The sequence below is a fragment of the Mesoplodon mirus genome (genome assembly GCF_964341445.2).
Source record: "Mesoplodon mirus genome assembly, chromosome: 14".
NCBI classification, from domain to species: Eukaryota; Metazoa; Chordata; class Mammalia; order Artiodactyla; family Ziphiidae; genus Mesoplodon; species Mesoplodon mirus.
The window spans coordinates 70,259,855-70,276,639 of NC_138990.1; the positions used below are offsets into that span (position 1 = coordinate 70,259,855).

Consider the following 16,785-nt stretch of genomic DNA (forward strand, 5'->3'; position numbering starts at 1 on the left):
CCGCCCTTCAGTTGGGAACATGTTTAAGTGAACCTCTGTTTTTATCAGCTCAGAGAAATTAGAGAAGTTTGGAATTGGCCCATAAAGATCTTATTACAAGATCTTGATGAGACTTGATCCAATCTCTTTGCACAGTTTTTTTGGATCTTTGCTAATTTTCATGAATGACTTCAGTCCCCTCCATTACAAATGAATTTTTTAGTCTCTTTTTCCTTTTAAAGATTGTTCAGATTTTAGTCTAATATACAAGTAACCTATGTAATAACCAAGAGTAATCTCTTATGGGCAGTAGTGAAATAGCCTGATATCAGCGTCAATCAGGGCAGAGCAATGAGATAATTAGGCACCTCTATGTCCCTTTATTTAGATTTCCATCACACCAGTAACATGACTGGGGGGCAATGGCTAATTATTATTGACAAGCTTCATCTCAGAAGCTTGAACAGTGGGGATATTAAGCAAAAGGTACAGTTATCAAGGTGCATAACAAGATTACTTCAGTGTTAATGAGAAATAGTTGTGCTACTAAAAAGCTTAAGGACAAAACATAGGCCCGCATGGAGCAGGTACATAGACCTTCAGTGTATGTATTAGCTCCACTGCTTGTTCTATTTTAGGTCCCTACCCTTACATACATTTAGTGAATATGGTCAGGTCTCCTGCATACCAAATTGAGATCTTTCTCACTTTCCTTTTTTAATTTTTCCTCTGTTTTCAAAATAATACATGATTATTAAAAAGAAAGCACAGAAAATCACCAAAAAGAAAATGAAAATGATTCATAATTCCACTACCCAGACATAGCCATGGCTAACATTTTAGCATATGTTCTCTGGTATATATTCTGCTAATATTTTTATCCATTTTTATTCATATGTGGGGTATTATGCATACTGCTCTGTAACTTGCTTTTTTTTTTTTTTTTTTTACTCACCAGTGTATCATTTTCCTTTCTTCTTCTCAATGTTACCTGGCTTATTCTATGTTATTCTATATTGTAAGCCATTTTAAATCTTTTTTAGAACTGGGATATAAATCAAACATTCATTCGGTCTTCCACTTGTGGGCTACCTTCACAAAAAAGGAGAAAACCAAATCACATACACTGAGACTGGGCCTCTATGCAAATGAGAGGGTTTTGAATAGAAGATTGGGAAACCAACTCACGTGGTGTGCAGCTGCCCTTGGCTTCTAGAAGAGAAACGTTCCTTCCCTTTTCCCCCCGTACTTGCTGATAGAGTTTAAAATGTGGCCCTACGTGGTGAATTACCTATGACTCAGGTTGTAGGAATCGTCCTGTATTAGGGCAGCAGTATGGACTCTCCTACATTCTTATTCCATCAGGGTAGGACCTGAAACTCTTTTCATTTTGTTTTTCTTACACACACACACACACACAGTTGTAGGCAACTTCTCTACAAATTTAACAAGTGTCTAAAGGGAAAAATAACAGAGGTATTCAAAGAATGTTCTTTATTTAGGTGTTGACATTAACTAAACATTTACGTGCCATCACTAGTCAGTTTAGAATTTTAGCTACAAGAGAAACAACATTGGTGTTTTTATGACACCAAGAAATTAGGTGAAAACTAAAGTGTGCTCTCAAAAAAGACTTTTCCAACCATCTAATTGTTTGACCTTGTATAGACACTAGCAAACAAAACAATGCTCTTTTCTATGTAGGGGATGTAATTTGTGATATCTGTTCTCAATTTTCAGTTCAGTTTTCTCTAGCGTCTTCTCTCTAAAGTTTATATTAATGATTTAGGAGCTGTGGGAATTTTCCTCCAATCAAGAAATCTTTGGATGTTTAATCTTTCTTATGGTTATCTGGTTCACTTCTCCTCTTTATGTTAAGCACATTTTCTCTTCTCTTTTATCTAAACCTTTTTCTCACTGTCCTAATTGTTCCTGATACTTTCAGTGATCTATCTTGGCCCTGGTGTCCAAGCTTCACTTTTGACTTTCAAAGAAACAAAGAGAGAAAGTTCAAAAATCAGCTTCTCCTCCTTTCCCTGCCTTTCACTGTAAGGCCTACATAATAGGTATGGAGCCGCTCTGTTCTTTCTTTAGTTTTCTTTTAACTTTTTATTATGGAAATTTTAAAAGTTACACACAAGCGGAGGAAATAGCATAAAGAACTCCCTTATACCCATCACCCAGCTGCAACATCCTACAAATGATACAAAGCTCTTCCCCCTCCCCTCATTTTTTATTTTTACTTTCTTTTTTGCTATAAAATTTTAAAGAAAACTCAAGACATTGTGTCACTTGACCAGTATGTACTTCATTAGGCATTTCTAACTGAAAAGACTTATTTTTAAAAACCACCATTCCATTATCACAACTAACTAAAGCAACAGTAATTTCTTTCTTTAATTTATTACTCTATTTAAAATCAAACATATCTGTTTCAAAAATGAGAGTTGGTTTGTTCAAATCTGCATCCAAACAGGGCCCATGTATTACATTTGATTGTCATCTCCCTTAAGCCTCTTTTATTTTATAGCAGTCCCCCTCCCACCTTATTCTTGCCATGGATGCATTTGAGAAACCGGGTCATTTGACCTCTAGAATGTGTCACATTCTAAACTTGACTGGGTCTTCATGAAAGCATATCAAGAATTTCCCTGTATTTCCTATAAATGGTAGTTAGATCCATAGGCTTGATTAGATTCACATTCAGCTTTTTTTCCTTAATACTAGTATTATTGCTAAATCATATACCATACAATTCACGCACTTTAAAGTGTACAGTTCAATCACTTTGTAGTGTATACAGATGTCAACTTATAATGCTGTACACTTGAAACTTATATAATAAAAATAAATGAATAAAGTGCATAATTTGATTTTTTAGCATATTTACAGAGTTGTGCAATCATTAACACTATCTAATTTCAGAACACTTTCACCACCCCAAAAAGAAATCCCATACTCATTAGCACTAATCTACTTTCAGTCTCTCTGGACTTTTGTATTCTGGACATTTTGTATAAATGGAATCACATGAGGTCCTTTGTGACTGGCTTCTTTCATGTAGCATAATATTGGGTGGGCAAAAATGTTCGTTCGGATTTTTCCATAAGATGGCTCTAGTAGCACTTAGTTGTCTTTAACTTCATTCGAAGCAATTTTGTTAGATTGTATGTGACAGCTGTCATATCAGCGTGCATTTTAAAAGACTTATCAAAATTGGTGAATTTTTGTGTAGCCATTTTAATATTGAAGATGAAAGAAAACAACATTTTTGGCACGTTATGCTTTATTATTTCAAGAAAGGTAAAAACGGGACCGAAATGCCAAACAAGATTTGTGCAGTGTATGAAGAAGGTGCTGTGACTGATCAAATGTGTCAAAAGTGGTTTGCGAAGTTTCATGCTGGAGATTTCTCACTGGACGTTGCTCCACGGTTGGGTAGACCAGTTGAAGTCAGTAGCGATCAAATCGAGACATTAATTGAGAACAATCAACGTTATACCACGCGGGAGATAGCTGACATACTCAAAATATCCAAAATAGCCGACATACTCAAATTATCCAAATCAAGTGTTGAAAATCATTTGCACCAGCTTGGTTTTGTGAATCGCTTTGATGTTTGGGTTCCACATAAGCTAAGCGAAAAAAGCCTTCTAGACCATATTTCCACATGCGAGTCTCTACCTAAACGTAATGAACACGTTCTGTTTTTTAAAACAAATTGTGACAGGTGATGAAAAGTGGATACTGTACAATAATGTGGAATGGAAGAGATCATGGGGCAAGCGAAATGAACCACCACAACCACACCAAAGGCCAGTCTTCATCCAAAGAAGGTGATGTTGTGTATATGGTGGGATTGGGAGTTCCTCTACTATGAGCTCCTTCTGGAAAAGCAAACAATTAATTCCATTAAGTACTGCTCCCAATTAGACCAACTGAAAGCAGCACTCGACGAAAAGCATCCAGAATTAGTCAACAGAAAAACGCATGTTTCTTTGATGACCAGGCAAAAACAGTTACAGTTTGGCTGGGAAGTTCTGATTCATCCGCCGTATTCACCAGACATTGCACCTTCGGATTTCCATTTACTTAGATCTTTACAAAATTCTCTTAATGGAAAAAATTTCAAATCCCTGGAAAACTGTAAAAGACATCTGGAACAGTTCTTTGCTCAAAATGATAAAAAGTTTGGGGAAGATGGAATTATGACGTTGCCTGAAAAATGGCAGAAGGTAGTGGAACGAAAGGGTGAATACATTGTTTAATAAAGTTCTTGGTGAAAATGAAGAATGTGTCTTTTATTTTTACTTAAGAACCGAAGGCACTTTTTGGCTAACCCAATATTTGAAGGTTCATCTATGTCATAAGAATGATCAGTATTTCATTCCTTTTTATTGTGTGGATCCTACCACAGCTCATTTATCTGTTCATCAGTTGATGGATAGTTGGGTTGTTTCCTCCTTTTGGCTATTATGAATAATGCTGCTATGAACATTTGTGAGCAAGGTTTTAAGTAAACATATGTTTAATTTCTCTTAGGTATATACCTAGGAGTAGAATTGCTGGGTCATATAGTAACTTAGTATTTAACATTTTGAGGCACTGCCAAGATACATTTCAAAGTGGGTGCACTTTTTTTTTTTTTTTTTTTTTGGCTGTGTTGGGTCTTCGTTTCTGTGTGAGGGCTTTCTCTAGTTGCAGCGAGTGGGGGCCACTCTTCATCACAGTGCGCGGGCCTCTCACTGTCGCAGCCTCTCGTTGCAGAGCACAGGCTCAGTAGTTGTGGCTCACGGGCCCAGTTGCCCCACGGCATGTGGGATCTTCCCAGATCAGGGCTCGAACCCACGTCCCCTGCATTGGCAGGCGGATTCTTAACCACTGCACCACCAGGGAAGCCCGGGTGCACTATTTTTCATTCCCACCAGCAAGGAATGAACATTCCAATTTCTCCACATACTTGCCAACACCTATTATTGTCTGTCACTTCATTATAGCCATCCTAGTAGATATGAAGTGATATCTTATTAAGGTTTTGATTTTCATTTCCCCAGTGGCTAACGATACTGAGCATCTTTTCATGTGTTTACTGGCCATGTTTATAACTTCTTTGTAGAAATGTCTATTTAGATATCAGTATTTTGCTCATTTTTAACAGGGTTATTTGTCTTTTTATTATTGAGTTATAAGGGTTTCTAAAAATTTATTCTGAATATAAGTCCCTTATCAGATATGTGATTTGCAGATATTTTCTCCTAAGTTTAATTTTCTAGTCAAGAGTACCTGATATGGACTTCATGTTTCACTCTATCAGAAGAAACATAATCAGTGGCATACCAGATGGTGGGGGCAGTGGGAGTAGTACTTGACAGGTGCAAGCAATAGGGCTTCTATTATCTGTAGGAATTTTTTAAAGAATAAGAAAACCAACTAAAAGCCAATCTGCTTTTTATTACTCTTCTGAGCCAGCAATTCTAAACAATGTCAGGGATGGAATTCCTCTTCCTCAGGAATTCCAGTCCACCCCATGGTGTGCCACTGCCCCAAATGTCTGGTTCTCCTACTCTTAGTAATACTCAGCTCCATTGTGGGTTCTGGTACTATCAGCCTCATCCTTCCATTGAAGGCTTCCCATCAATGTATTATCTAATGGTTGTAGCATCCATTTACAACTGTGGGCTGAATTGATTATTTAATTAGGGATTGAAAATGATAATTTTCTAATTCTATTATTTATTCTTCATATTAGCTAGAATTCTTCTATAAATAAGAGTTTTCTCTCATGACCCACTTGGTTTCTCTGAAATACAATTCACACAGGAAGTAGTCCTTTAAATATTAGAGGCTAATAATATTTGTTGTCTATAACTTGCAGATATTTCCCCTAGTTTGTCATTTGTCTTTTGAGTTTGATATGATGTTTTTCATCATGCAAAGGCTTTTATTTTTATGTGGTCAAATTTATCAATCTTTACCACTGCAAGATTTTGAGACCGATTAAGGAAAGTGTTCCCTGTCCTCTGGTTAAAAGGAAATCACCTGTGACTTCTTCTAATCTGCTATGGCTTCATCTTTACATTTAGATCTCTAAACCATTTGGAATCTATCCCAGTATCTCTTATGAGGAACAGATTCAATTTTATCCTTTCTCCATATGGCTATCAAGGTGTTCCAAACACCATTTTCCTTTTCCCTTTATAGACTATTTTTTAGAACAGGTTTAAGTTCACAGCAGAATTGAGCAGAAAATACAGAGTTCCTGTATACCCACTCTCCCAGCCACCTTCAAATCCCCACCTGGCACCAGGGTGGTATATTTGTTATAATAGATGAAGCTACATTGACACATCATTATCACCCAAAGTCCACAGTTTACATTAGGGTTCACTCTTGGTGTTGCACATTCTATGCGTTTTGACAAGTGTATAATGACATGTATCCACCATTATAGTATCGTGCAGAATGGTTTCACTATTCACTGCCCTAAAAACCCTTTGTGTTCTGGCTGTTTGTCCCTCCCTCCCCTCTGTCCTGGAAACCACTAATCTTTTTACTGTCTCCATAGTTCTGCCTTTTCCAGAATGTCATTTAGTTGGAATTATACAGCATGTAGCCTTTCCAGATTGTCTTCCTTCACTTAGTAATATCCATTTAAAGTTCCTCCATGTCTCTTCATGGCTTGATAGCTCATTTCTTTTTAGCACTGAATAATACTCCGTTGTCTGGATGTACCAGTTTTTTTAATCCATTCACCTACTGAAGAACATCTTGGTTGCTTGTTGCTTCCAAGTTTTGGCAATTATGATTAAAGCTGCTGTAAGCATCTATGTGCAGGTTTTTGTGTGGACGTAAGTTTTCAGCTCCTTTGGATAAATACCAAGGAACATCATTGCTGGATCTTATGGTAAGAACATGTTTGGTTTTGTTAGAAACTGCCATAATGGCTTCCAAAGTAGCTGTACTATCTTGCATTCCCACCAGCAATGAATGAGAATTCCTGTTGCTGCACATCCTTGCCAGCATTTGGTAACATACACCATTTATTTTTAGTATTAATTTTTCCCCCATTGATTTGAGACCTGTCTTTATTACCTACTACATTTAAATATTGGGTCTCTTTCTAGATTTTCTATTTTGCCATTGGTTTGTCAGTCACTTTGTGTACCAATACCACACTGTTTTAATCATGAAGGCTTTATAAATTGTTTTAATATCTAGGAGAGCTACTCTTCCCACTTTGCTTTTCTTTTTCAGACTTTTCCTGGCCATTACTGCTGTTTTATTCTTCCATAAGAACTTTAAAATCAAGGTGTCTAACTCCAGATTAAAGAACAGACACTAAATGCTCTTTTTTATTGGAATCAAGTTGAATTTATAAGCAAAGCTAGGAGAATTAACATCTTTATGATTGAGTTTTCAAACCCAAGAACATGGAATGTGTTTCCATTTTTTTAAGTCTACTTTTCTATCTTACAAATATGGGGTGTTTTTTGGTTGTTGTACTCATTTGCATATAGTGCACAGTTCTTGTTAAATTTATGCCTTGATTTTTTTTAATTAATTTATTTTTGCTGTGTTGGGTCTTCATTTCTGTGCAAGGGCTTTCTCTAGTTGTGGCAAGTGGGGGCCACTCTTCATTGCGGTGCGCGGGCCTCTCACTATCGCGGCCTCTCTTGTTGCGGAGCACAGGCTCCAGACGCGCAGGCTCAGTAGTTGTGGCTCACAGGCCTAGTTGCTCCGTGGCATGTGGGATCCTCCCAGACCAGGGCTCGAACCTGTGTCCCCTGCATTAGCAGGCAGATTCTCAACCACTGCGCCACCAGGGAAGCCCTATGCCTTGATATTTTTATTGTTGTTTATAAATAGAGTCCTTTCTTCTAGTATATTTTTCAGCTGGATATTGTATATATTAAGGTTATTGATTCTGTATTTAATTTTATATACTACAACTTTCCTAAATTATCTTATTTGTAGTTATTTTTATGTTATTTTCTTTTGAATTTTTTAGACATATAATTATTATCATTTGCAAAAAGAAATAGTTTACCTCTTGCATTCCAGCTCCTGTGCCTTTAGTTTTTTTAGACCTTGTCTAATTGCATTAGGTAATATGTTCGGTACAATGTTAAATGGTAGTGGTGATAGTCTTGTTCCTGACTTTATTGGGAATAACATTAAGTAAGAATCTGACTTTCGAGTTCACAGACACACACACAAACACACCATGAATAAGGTACTGTTCCAGCACATTCTATTTTAAAAAAGAAGGATAATGGCACACAACGTCTGAAGAGCCAGTCCGTGTATAATTGGTCTTGAATGAATCTGGGTTTCTCATTGAGAGTCAAGAACTGCAGGGAAATATAAAAGTCTAAGAGATAACTCTAAAAGATCCATTAATTCCTACTTTATTGAGTGTTAGTTGAGTACTTTTTAAATCATAAGTGACTGTTAGATTTTTTTTGCGAAATGCCTTTTTGGCATCTGTGAAAATAACATAATTTTCTCATGTATTAATATGATGTATTATTTGATTCCTTAATAATTAACCACCCTGCATTTGGTCATAATGTACTGTTTTTTAAATATGTTGTTGGATTCTCTTTGCTAGTATTTTATTTAAGATTTTTGTATCTGTATTCATAAGGGAGACTAGTCAGTCATGTTCTTTATGTTAATTGCTTTTCTTTTACATAATGAAAGTTAGGTCCTATATATGAGAGAAGACCATCAAATAGTCCATTAAGACCAGTAAATCCTTAGATTCTAATGTGATTACTTTATACTCTAAACCAGAAATTGCCCTGGCACCGTGGAATGCTGGTGTACAGCTCCAGCCTACAGTCAGTCCTCACTTTTATATTTGTCCTTCTGCCTCTGGGTTATAAACTTACATTTCTGAATGCACAGCATCCTTGAGTGCCTTAAATCGAGAGACAACAGCCTTTCTCTCTCCATGGATGTGAGCCAGGGGCTTCGGCTTCTTGTGAATACATTTCTAGCTGAAACTCTGTTTAACCCAAAGTTATGCCTTCCCCAGCAAGAATATTACATTTGAAGCTTCTCATTAATACTTTTACAGTATCTTCTCCCTCCTCTTATACAAGACCTCTGTATCCCAAGAATTACAATTCTATAGTTGTGGCATTAATTTTATCTTATGGAGACATTCTGATCCATTTAAAATATTTCATTAATTTGTTTAAAGCATAATTAAGTAGATTTTGGTAGCAATGGTAGGGTAAGAAGAAAGGGCTCAAACATGCGAAGAAAAGCCAAAACTCATTATTTTAGTGTAGGCCCCGTGTGTATTTTAAATCGGCTTCTAATTTACTTGTCCTATTAGATGTGCTTAATGAAAGTTAGACTAAATGCATGCTTTTAATAAAACTCTCTAGCAGTGCTGTCATCAAAACTGGAATTTTTCCCCTATTTGTTCTTACAGAGGACATAAAGATAAGATATTTGTGGTAAAGTGTAACCCACACCATGTTGACAGACTGGTTACGGTTGGGATCAAGCACATCAAATTCTGGCAACAAGCAGGTACTATTGTTAGAGTTTATCCTTTATGTGGTTGAAAGTTTTACTCCAGCTGGGAAAAAGAACAACAACCAACACCACTACCTAGCCTATCTCTGCAATCTAAAATTAAAGTATGCCTAAAAGACGTTTGCTCCCAAATAATGTTTGAGCTGTGAAGCTTAGAACACTCTATATGATGCCATGCATATTCATCAATATCTAGAAAGCTTTGGGAAATGTTCTGCTGTGAAAATAATTATTTTTATATTCAGTCATCCGTTCTGAAAGCAGTGATTATGTTGGACTACTGAGCAGGAAATAATCACTTTAGTTGGATGAATACAATTTTCAATATTTTGACGGTTCTTTTATTTATAACTGCATTTAGCACATGAATTAAATATGACACACAGTACACACAGTAAGTGGTCAAAATAAATACTTGTGGTTTATAATGCTGATAATAAGGATGAGTAAATAAGCAGGGCAAAACATGGAAGGATATCTTGTTTTTCTCACTAATAGGTCAGACCTTTCATTGGGACTGTTTCTGAATTCTTAGTATCAACTTTGGTACCAAGCCCAATCTTTTACTGGGCAAAACATAAATAAGCTACTGTTCCAATGCCTTCTGCTTTTGAAGAAAGGGTCATGGCACCCACCATGTCTGGAGAGCCAGCCTGCCTACAGTTGTCTGGAATGAGTCTGGGTTTCTCAGTGCTAATAAGAAAGTAGAGGGAAATGTGAACATTTAAGGAACAAATCTGATGTACTTCTCCTACACAGTGATTCATTTTTCTCACCCCAAAGTCACTGTGATAAAAATCGAGGCAAAACATACATAAAACATGTTTACATTTTACATTACAGCCACTGCTGTTTTCACTTGCTTAGGTCAGCATTCAGGAAGACTTCCCTGGCTCCCCAGGGCACTCAGTCACCCCTTCCTCTGGCTGGCACAGAACTTGCGCTGAAGCTTGGTTAGAGATGTATATTGCGTTCTCTCCTCAACCAGACCTTAAGTTCCTGAAGGCAGGAACTCTTCCTTTTCACCTTTATACCCCAGTGTCAACCACTGTGCCCGCCACAAAGTAGGGATTCAACAAGCACTGAATTAATGCGTGAAGGAGAAAACCTTTTATAATGTTTTTGTTATGATGTTTTCTGCCATTTTAATACATCTTTATGTAGACACATAATGTAGACACACTGGGTTTTTCACTGAAGATAGTCATTCTAAATGTCCATAGAAGGTGTCACTTTTTTAAAAAGTAATAAATACTCTTGGTCTACTCCAGGTGGGGGCTTCACTTCTAAAAGAGGAATTTTTGGAAGTGTTGGAAAGTTAGAAACAATGATGTGCGTTTCTTATGGGCGAATGGAAGATCTGGTGTTCTCAGGAGCAGCTACTGGAGATATTTTTATTTGGAAGGATATTCTCCTACTAAAGACAGTGAAAGCTCATGACGGGCCCGTGTTTGCTATGTATGCATTGGATAAGGTATAGTCTATTTTCCTCATTAGCTTTCTAAAAGTTTAAGTTAGGCTTAGGAAGGTCCACACCAAGAGGATGCCTGTGTGTAAAAACAGTACCCTCTGAATTAGGAAGTAGTTGTCATGAATGGAGAGACCACAAATGGTCTTTAAATTTCTCTTTTGTTTATAATTATTTCTTTATGGCAACTTCTCTCTTCTCTTTTCGCACTTTTTCTTCCTGGCTGTCACTTCTAAGAACTCCTTAAGAAGTGTTGGGATAAATGCAGACACGCAGTAGCAAGAGAGTCCTGAGAAATATTCAACACAGTCTTCCACCTCGGTGGCACAATGAGCAGAGACCTGGAAGTGCCTGGTGTTTGGATTATTGTCCCTCCCATCAGTATGACCTGAAGTTATGTTGATAACCAGCTTGTTCCTGTGTAGACAGGCTCAGTTTTAACAAGCGTGTCAGAGTCAAGTCTTTTCACTGGCTGTGTTAGTCAGGGTCCTCCAGAGAAACCGAACCAGTAGGATGTAGATATAGACAGAGATATACACATACATGTACATATACATATACAAAAAGGAGATTTATTATAAGGAGTTGTCTCATGGAGTTAACGGAGGCTGAGAAGTCCCACTTAAGCCATCTGCAAGCTGGAGACCCAGAAAAACTGATGGTGTAATTCAGTTCAAGCCCAAAGGCCTGAGAACCAGGGGAGCCAATGGTGTAAATCCCAGTCTGAGGGTGAGAAAAGATAAGATGTCCCAGTTCAATCAGTGAGACAGGAAAAAGGAGGGTGATTTTGTCCTTCCTCTACCTTTTGTTCTATTCAAGCTCTCAATGAATTTGATGATGTCCATCTACACTGGGGAAGGCAGTTTACTGAATCTAGCAATTCAAATACTGATCTTATCGAGAAACACCCTCACAGACACACACAGGAATCATATTTAACCTGGGCACCCTGTGGCCAGTCAGTTGACACATAAAATTAACCATCACACCAGCTGTATTTCTACTCAAGCTCATCTTTGTCCTGATCTGTCCCCGGCCTTGCAGTGTTGTTTTAAATAAAGATCACACTTGGGAATTCCCCAGTAGTCCAGTGGTTAGGACTCCCTGCTTCCACTGCAGGGGGCACGGGTTCAATCTCTGGTTGGGGAACTAAGATCCTGCATGCCTTGAGGCACGGCAAAAAAATAAATAAATAAATAGATCACACTTACCTTCAGTGCCCTTAAAACACTTTCCTCAATCAATTTGCCAGAAAATATCAATTTTTTGTTCACTGCTAGTTTGCTGATGGTACCAGTTTATGTGTGCTCTCTGACCTCCAAACAGTCTAAGCCACCTAATACACCTTATTAAACCAAGCCTCATTTTGCATTTACCTGTTCCCAGGTAAATATGCTGATCCCGCTATGGAAGTAGGTTCTTGTTAGATGTGCAACTACAATGGTTGTTTTAGTGGTTAAGATGTTTTTCACTAGCAAATTTGTTTTTGATTAAACTTCAAGTTTTAGAAAAGATTAAAGCAGAATGCAAAGTTTTTTGTAGACTCAGAAGTTGATGTGATATAACTTGTTTAAACTCTTTTATTGCTTGATAACTTAAGCTGAAAAATCATGGGAAATGGCAGGGATATCACATTATACTATACTGCATTTAAATTTAATTTGGAGAGTGAATGTCCCCAGGTTCACAATCTATAATAAGGATATTTAATGTAACAAACTTCCAAAATATTATTTCCTTGTGAACTTCATTGAAATGAAGTACATTAGAAGTTTCTGAGAAAACAGAATGAATTACTCAGTATTTTTCTTTAAAAAAAAAAAAAAACTTTTTAAAGAACAGTTTGTATACGTAAGTTGCCAAAAAGGAAAACTAATAAAGCCAAGAAATCATAAGCTTAGAACAAGAGTAAAAATCATCATCTAGCAAAAAATACCCAATATGTTAAACTTTTACTTTCCAGGTTTTGTAAAAATTAATCTGGATTTTAATTATTGTGGAAATTGTTGTGTATTGAACAAAATAGCAGGATAGTTTTGTTATATGAAATACCTAAATTACTCTTAATAATAAATAATGATGTTTTTCCTGGAAGTAAATATTTTAAAATATTTAACAGTCATTTTTAATTGTGATGTTAATTCCAATTCATTCAGCAGGAGTATATGAGATACCAGAAACTCTGCCAGGCTTTGAGGTTGGTCCTTTTCTGTAAGAATCCGCATTCCAGTCAGGGGACTGGGCACAGAAATGACCGTCCATGATTCAGGGTGCCAAATTCCAACCAATGGTCTGAAGAAAGTGAAATGGACACACAATGAGAAAGTGTTTAATCCTGCTAGAGAAATAGGGGAGAGAAGCTTCCAGAAAATATTATATTAATATTATGTTATCATTCAGATTTTTCAGTCTCCTATACTTAGGAAGAAAACACAAACAAAGCTTCTTTACCCAAGGGGAAATCCTTTTGAGGCTGGGTGGGTACCTTGTCATTTTGATGTGTATATAATTCTTCTAATGTGTGCCTTCACAGGGTTTTGTAACAGGTGGAAAGGATGGAATCGTGGAACTCTGGGATGATATGTTTGAAAGATGCTTGAAGACTTATGCCATTAAAAGAGCAGCATTGTCAACCAGCTCAAAAGGTGCCACTCCCGAGTATGCAGTAGAAATCTTTCTGTTCATAGACATGGAAAAAATAGTACTAAGTTCTTGGAAAACCATTACCAAATCAACTGTCTTTTTTTCTTCCACATTCAGAGCCCTTGGCTCCTGGTAGAAATATCAAGGATAATTGCCTACTACCTAGTACTTTGGAACTATAAAAACAGAATTTATATAATCATTACAATCATTTTATTTTTTATTATATTAAATAGAACATTTGCAGTATTAAATGCAATTTTTCCTCCTCAGGCTTGCTTTTAGAAGATAACCCTTCAATTCGTGCCATCACTTTGGGACATGGACATATCCTGGTGGGAACGAAAAATGGAGAGATCCTGGAAATTGACAAGAATGGCCCAATGACACTGCTCATTCAGGTACTGTGTTTGCACACATCCTAAACCACAGTTCACACCAGAGCTGGAACCAGGGTGAGGCAACGGGGGGCACTTAGGGTGCAAAATTTAAGGAGACACTCACTTTCAGAGTCAGGCAAATGCTATATTAATCATCTATTGCTGTATAACAAATTGTCACAAACTTAGCAGCTTAAAACAAAAACATTCCTTATCTTATGGTTTCTGCAGGTCAGGAATCTGAACACAGTTTAACTGGGTCCTCTGTTTAAGGTTTTGTAAGGCTGCAATAAGGGCCAGGGCTGTGGTCTCATCTGAGGCTTAACTGTGGAAGGATCTGCTCCAAGGTCACTCGAGTTGTTGGCAGAGTTCAGTTCATTGGGGATGCAGGACTGAGGGATTCCGTTTCTTGCTGGCTATTGGCCAGAGGCCACCCTCAGCTCTCAGAGGCTGCCTATAGTTCCTTGTCACATGGGGTTCCCCAACATGGCTGCTTGCTTCCTCAAAGAGAGCAAGGGAAAGAGGAAAAATGGGTACTATTGTGCCTTTAAGTAACTTCAAATAACATAATCATATCATCACATACGTGTAATCATGAACATCCATCCCCTTTGCCATATCTTATTGGTTGGTAACAAGCCACAGGCTATACCACACTCAAAGGTGGTTACACAAGAGTGTGAAAACCAGGAGCATCATGAGGGTCACCTCTCCAGTACAGTCTGCCCTTTGGCCACCAATTATCATGTCCCTACCCCATGCAAAATACATCCCCCCTCCCAAGGTCCCCAAGAGCCTTAACCCATCATAGTATCTGTTCAAAGTCCATAATCTCATTGTCTAAATCAGGTCCAGGTGTGGGTGGGGCTTCTTGGGTATATTTCCTCTTGACCTGTCAAAATCTGTCAAACTAATAAAAATTATTTGCTCTGCATACACCAAATATATGTGTCTCCTTAGATTTTGTGCATCATTCTAGTCTCAGCCTTGATTCACATAAACATATAACATACTCTTCACACTTCCTCTCCCCTCAAAATGTTATTCAGGTAAAATCAGATTAAAATAAACAACAGAATCCTTTAAGATCGTAGAAGTGATCACATGTCACCTGAGGGGGTGGGAGTCTGTGGAGGTGAGGAGGTAGTCCTGTCCAGTTTGGTGATGGATAGGCCATAGTTACAGGTGGAAGAGGCACGGGCAGGGATGAGGGTGTGGATTCAGAAGGTAGAGTGGAAAGAATATGCACTGGTTATCTAAGCTTTAGGACTTCTGTGGGTCTGAGGAGCTAGGCCTTCTTCCCTGACCTGATGCATGTCTGCAGCCTTGCTGTATTAAGACTAGCCTCCAAAATCCCACTGAAAGGGGCCCTCTGATTTGCTACACGTGAGAGCAGATCTGCACACACATCACGGATTAGAGTGCATGTGCTCAGACCCCACCCTGGGTATCCTGAATAAGAATCTGTGTTTTAAAAAAAGTTCTGTGTTAGAAGCAAACCTCAGAAGCTCTGTAGCTGATTGCTACAGGCAGCCCAGATTGGGAACTGTGCTGAGATGCGTCCTTGAGGGGAGATTTCTTTATTCTGCAGCTGCACTTGCCTTCGTTTTCCTTGACCATGACTTTTTATTTAATTTTATTGAAAGTTCAGTGTTTCTTTCTTTTTAATCCTCAAATTTTTGAGACTTTAAATTGTTTGCCACATGCTATATTGCTAAGTATGTTGTAAGATTTATACTACAATATGATTTAAATAGCACCGTAAAATTTAAACTCTACATTTTCACATTTTAAAAAGTAAATAATAGCTGAGCTAATTTTGTTTAAATATGTTTTAAACTTGACAATAAAGGCTTTTCACTTTTTCATTCTCTACAACTCTATTCTTTACTATATTTGTTTCTGTTGTTCTAATAATGCAAATAACCACAGGTGCCATTTATTGAGCACCTACTATGTGTCAGGCAATACTGTTGTACAAAATTCCTCTCTCATCTCCATGACAGCTTTGCTTAGTTTTAATTGTTTTATAGAAGAGGGGCTCAAAACCCAGTAAACTGCCCACAGCCACATGCTAAGAACTGCAGGGCTGGGATTCACACCAAGCTTTGTCGGGTACCAGAGCCTTTTCTTTGTCACTCCACCAGACTGTTCTCCACACGCCTCAGCATGGAGACTGCATGAAAACAGTGCAGAAGGCATGACCCCCTAAGCACTGGGCAGGCAGGCGGTGGAGCTGGGAGGACCATCTTCTCTCCTTACACGTGTGCCATTCTTTTCCTTTATCTCAGCATCTCTCTTTCCTCTTCCAGTCTATCAATCATTTGCCATCTCCTCCTAGGTAGAACTCAGTAGTTCAGTTCAATCAGTGTTTGTTGGGGTCCTGCCAAGACCAGCCCTGTGCTCTGTGTGGTGGAATAGGGCTTACTCTAGGGGCTGACAGTCCTTTCCTGAGAGGTGGACACCGAGAGAAAGTTAAGGAATAGTAGAGGCAGCATGGTTAAGACCATCAACTATCCTGCTGTGGGGAGATTTCAGAACCATTTTTCTAGTTTCTGTAGCACGGCAATTCAACGTTACTTGGAATAGATTGCTTTTTTTTTTTTTAAGAGAATAGGTTGGGGGGAGGAGAGAAGAGACAGGAGGTGAGTTCTGAAAATCCCCATTGTATACACTTTGAATATAATCAACTGTCAATTATGCAGCTGGTTATTATTAGCTTTAGGGTGGTCAGGAGGAAAGTAAAGTCCCAAGCTCATTTCC

The 16,785-nt window shown here is 37.9% G+C and overlaps 1 protein-coding gene across 5 annotated transcripts in view; it reads left to right on the forward strand.

The window, feature by feature from the left end:
- Positions 1-16,785, forward strand: part of EML6 (EMAP like 6) — a 377,195-nt gene that overhangs the window by 282,707 nt on the left and 77,703 nt on the right. For all 5 annotated transcript variants that reach the window (XM_082641845.1, XM_082641844.1, XM_082641847.1 and 2 more), the window contains 4 exons: positions 9,425-9,525; positions 10,803-11,005; positions 13,533-13,644; positions 13,916-14,043. In XM_082641845.1, coding sequence (XP_082497971.1) covers positions 9,425-9,525; positions 10,803-11,005; positions 13,533-13,644; positions 13,916-14,043 — 544 coding nt within the window. The remainder of the gene's footprint in view (positions 1-9,424; positions 9,526-10,802; positions 11,006-13,532; positions 13,645-13,915; positions 14,044-16,785) is intronic.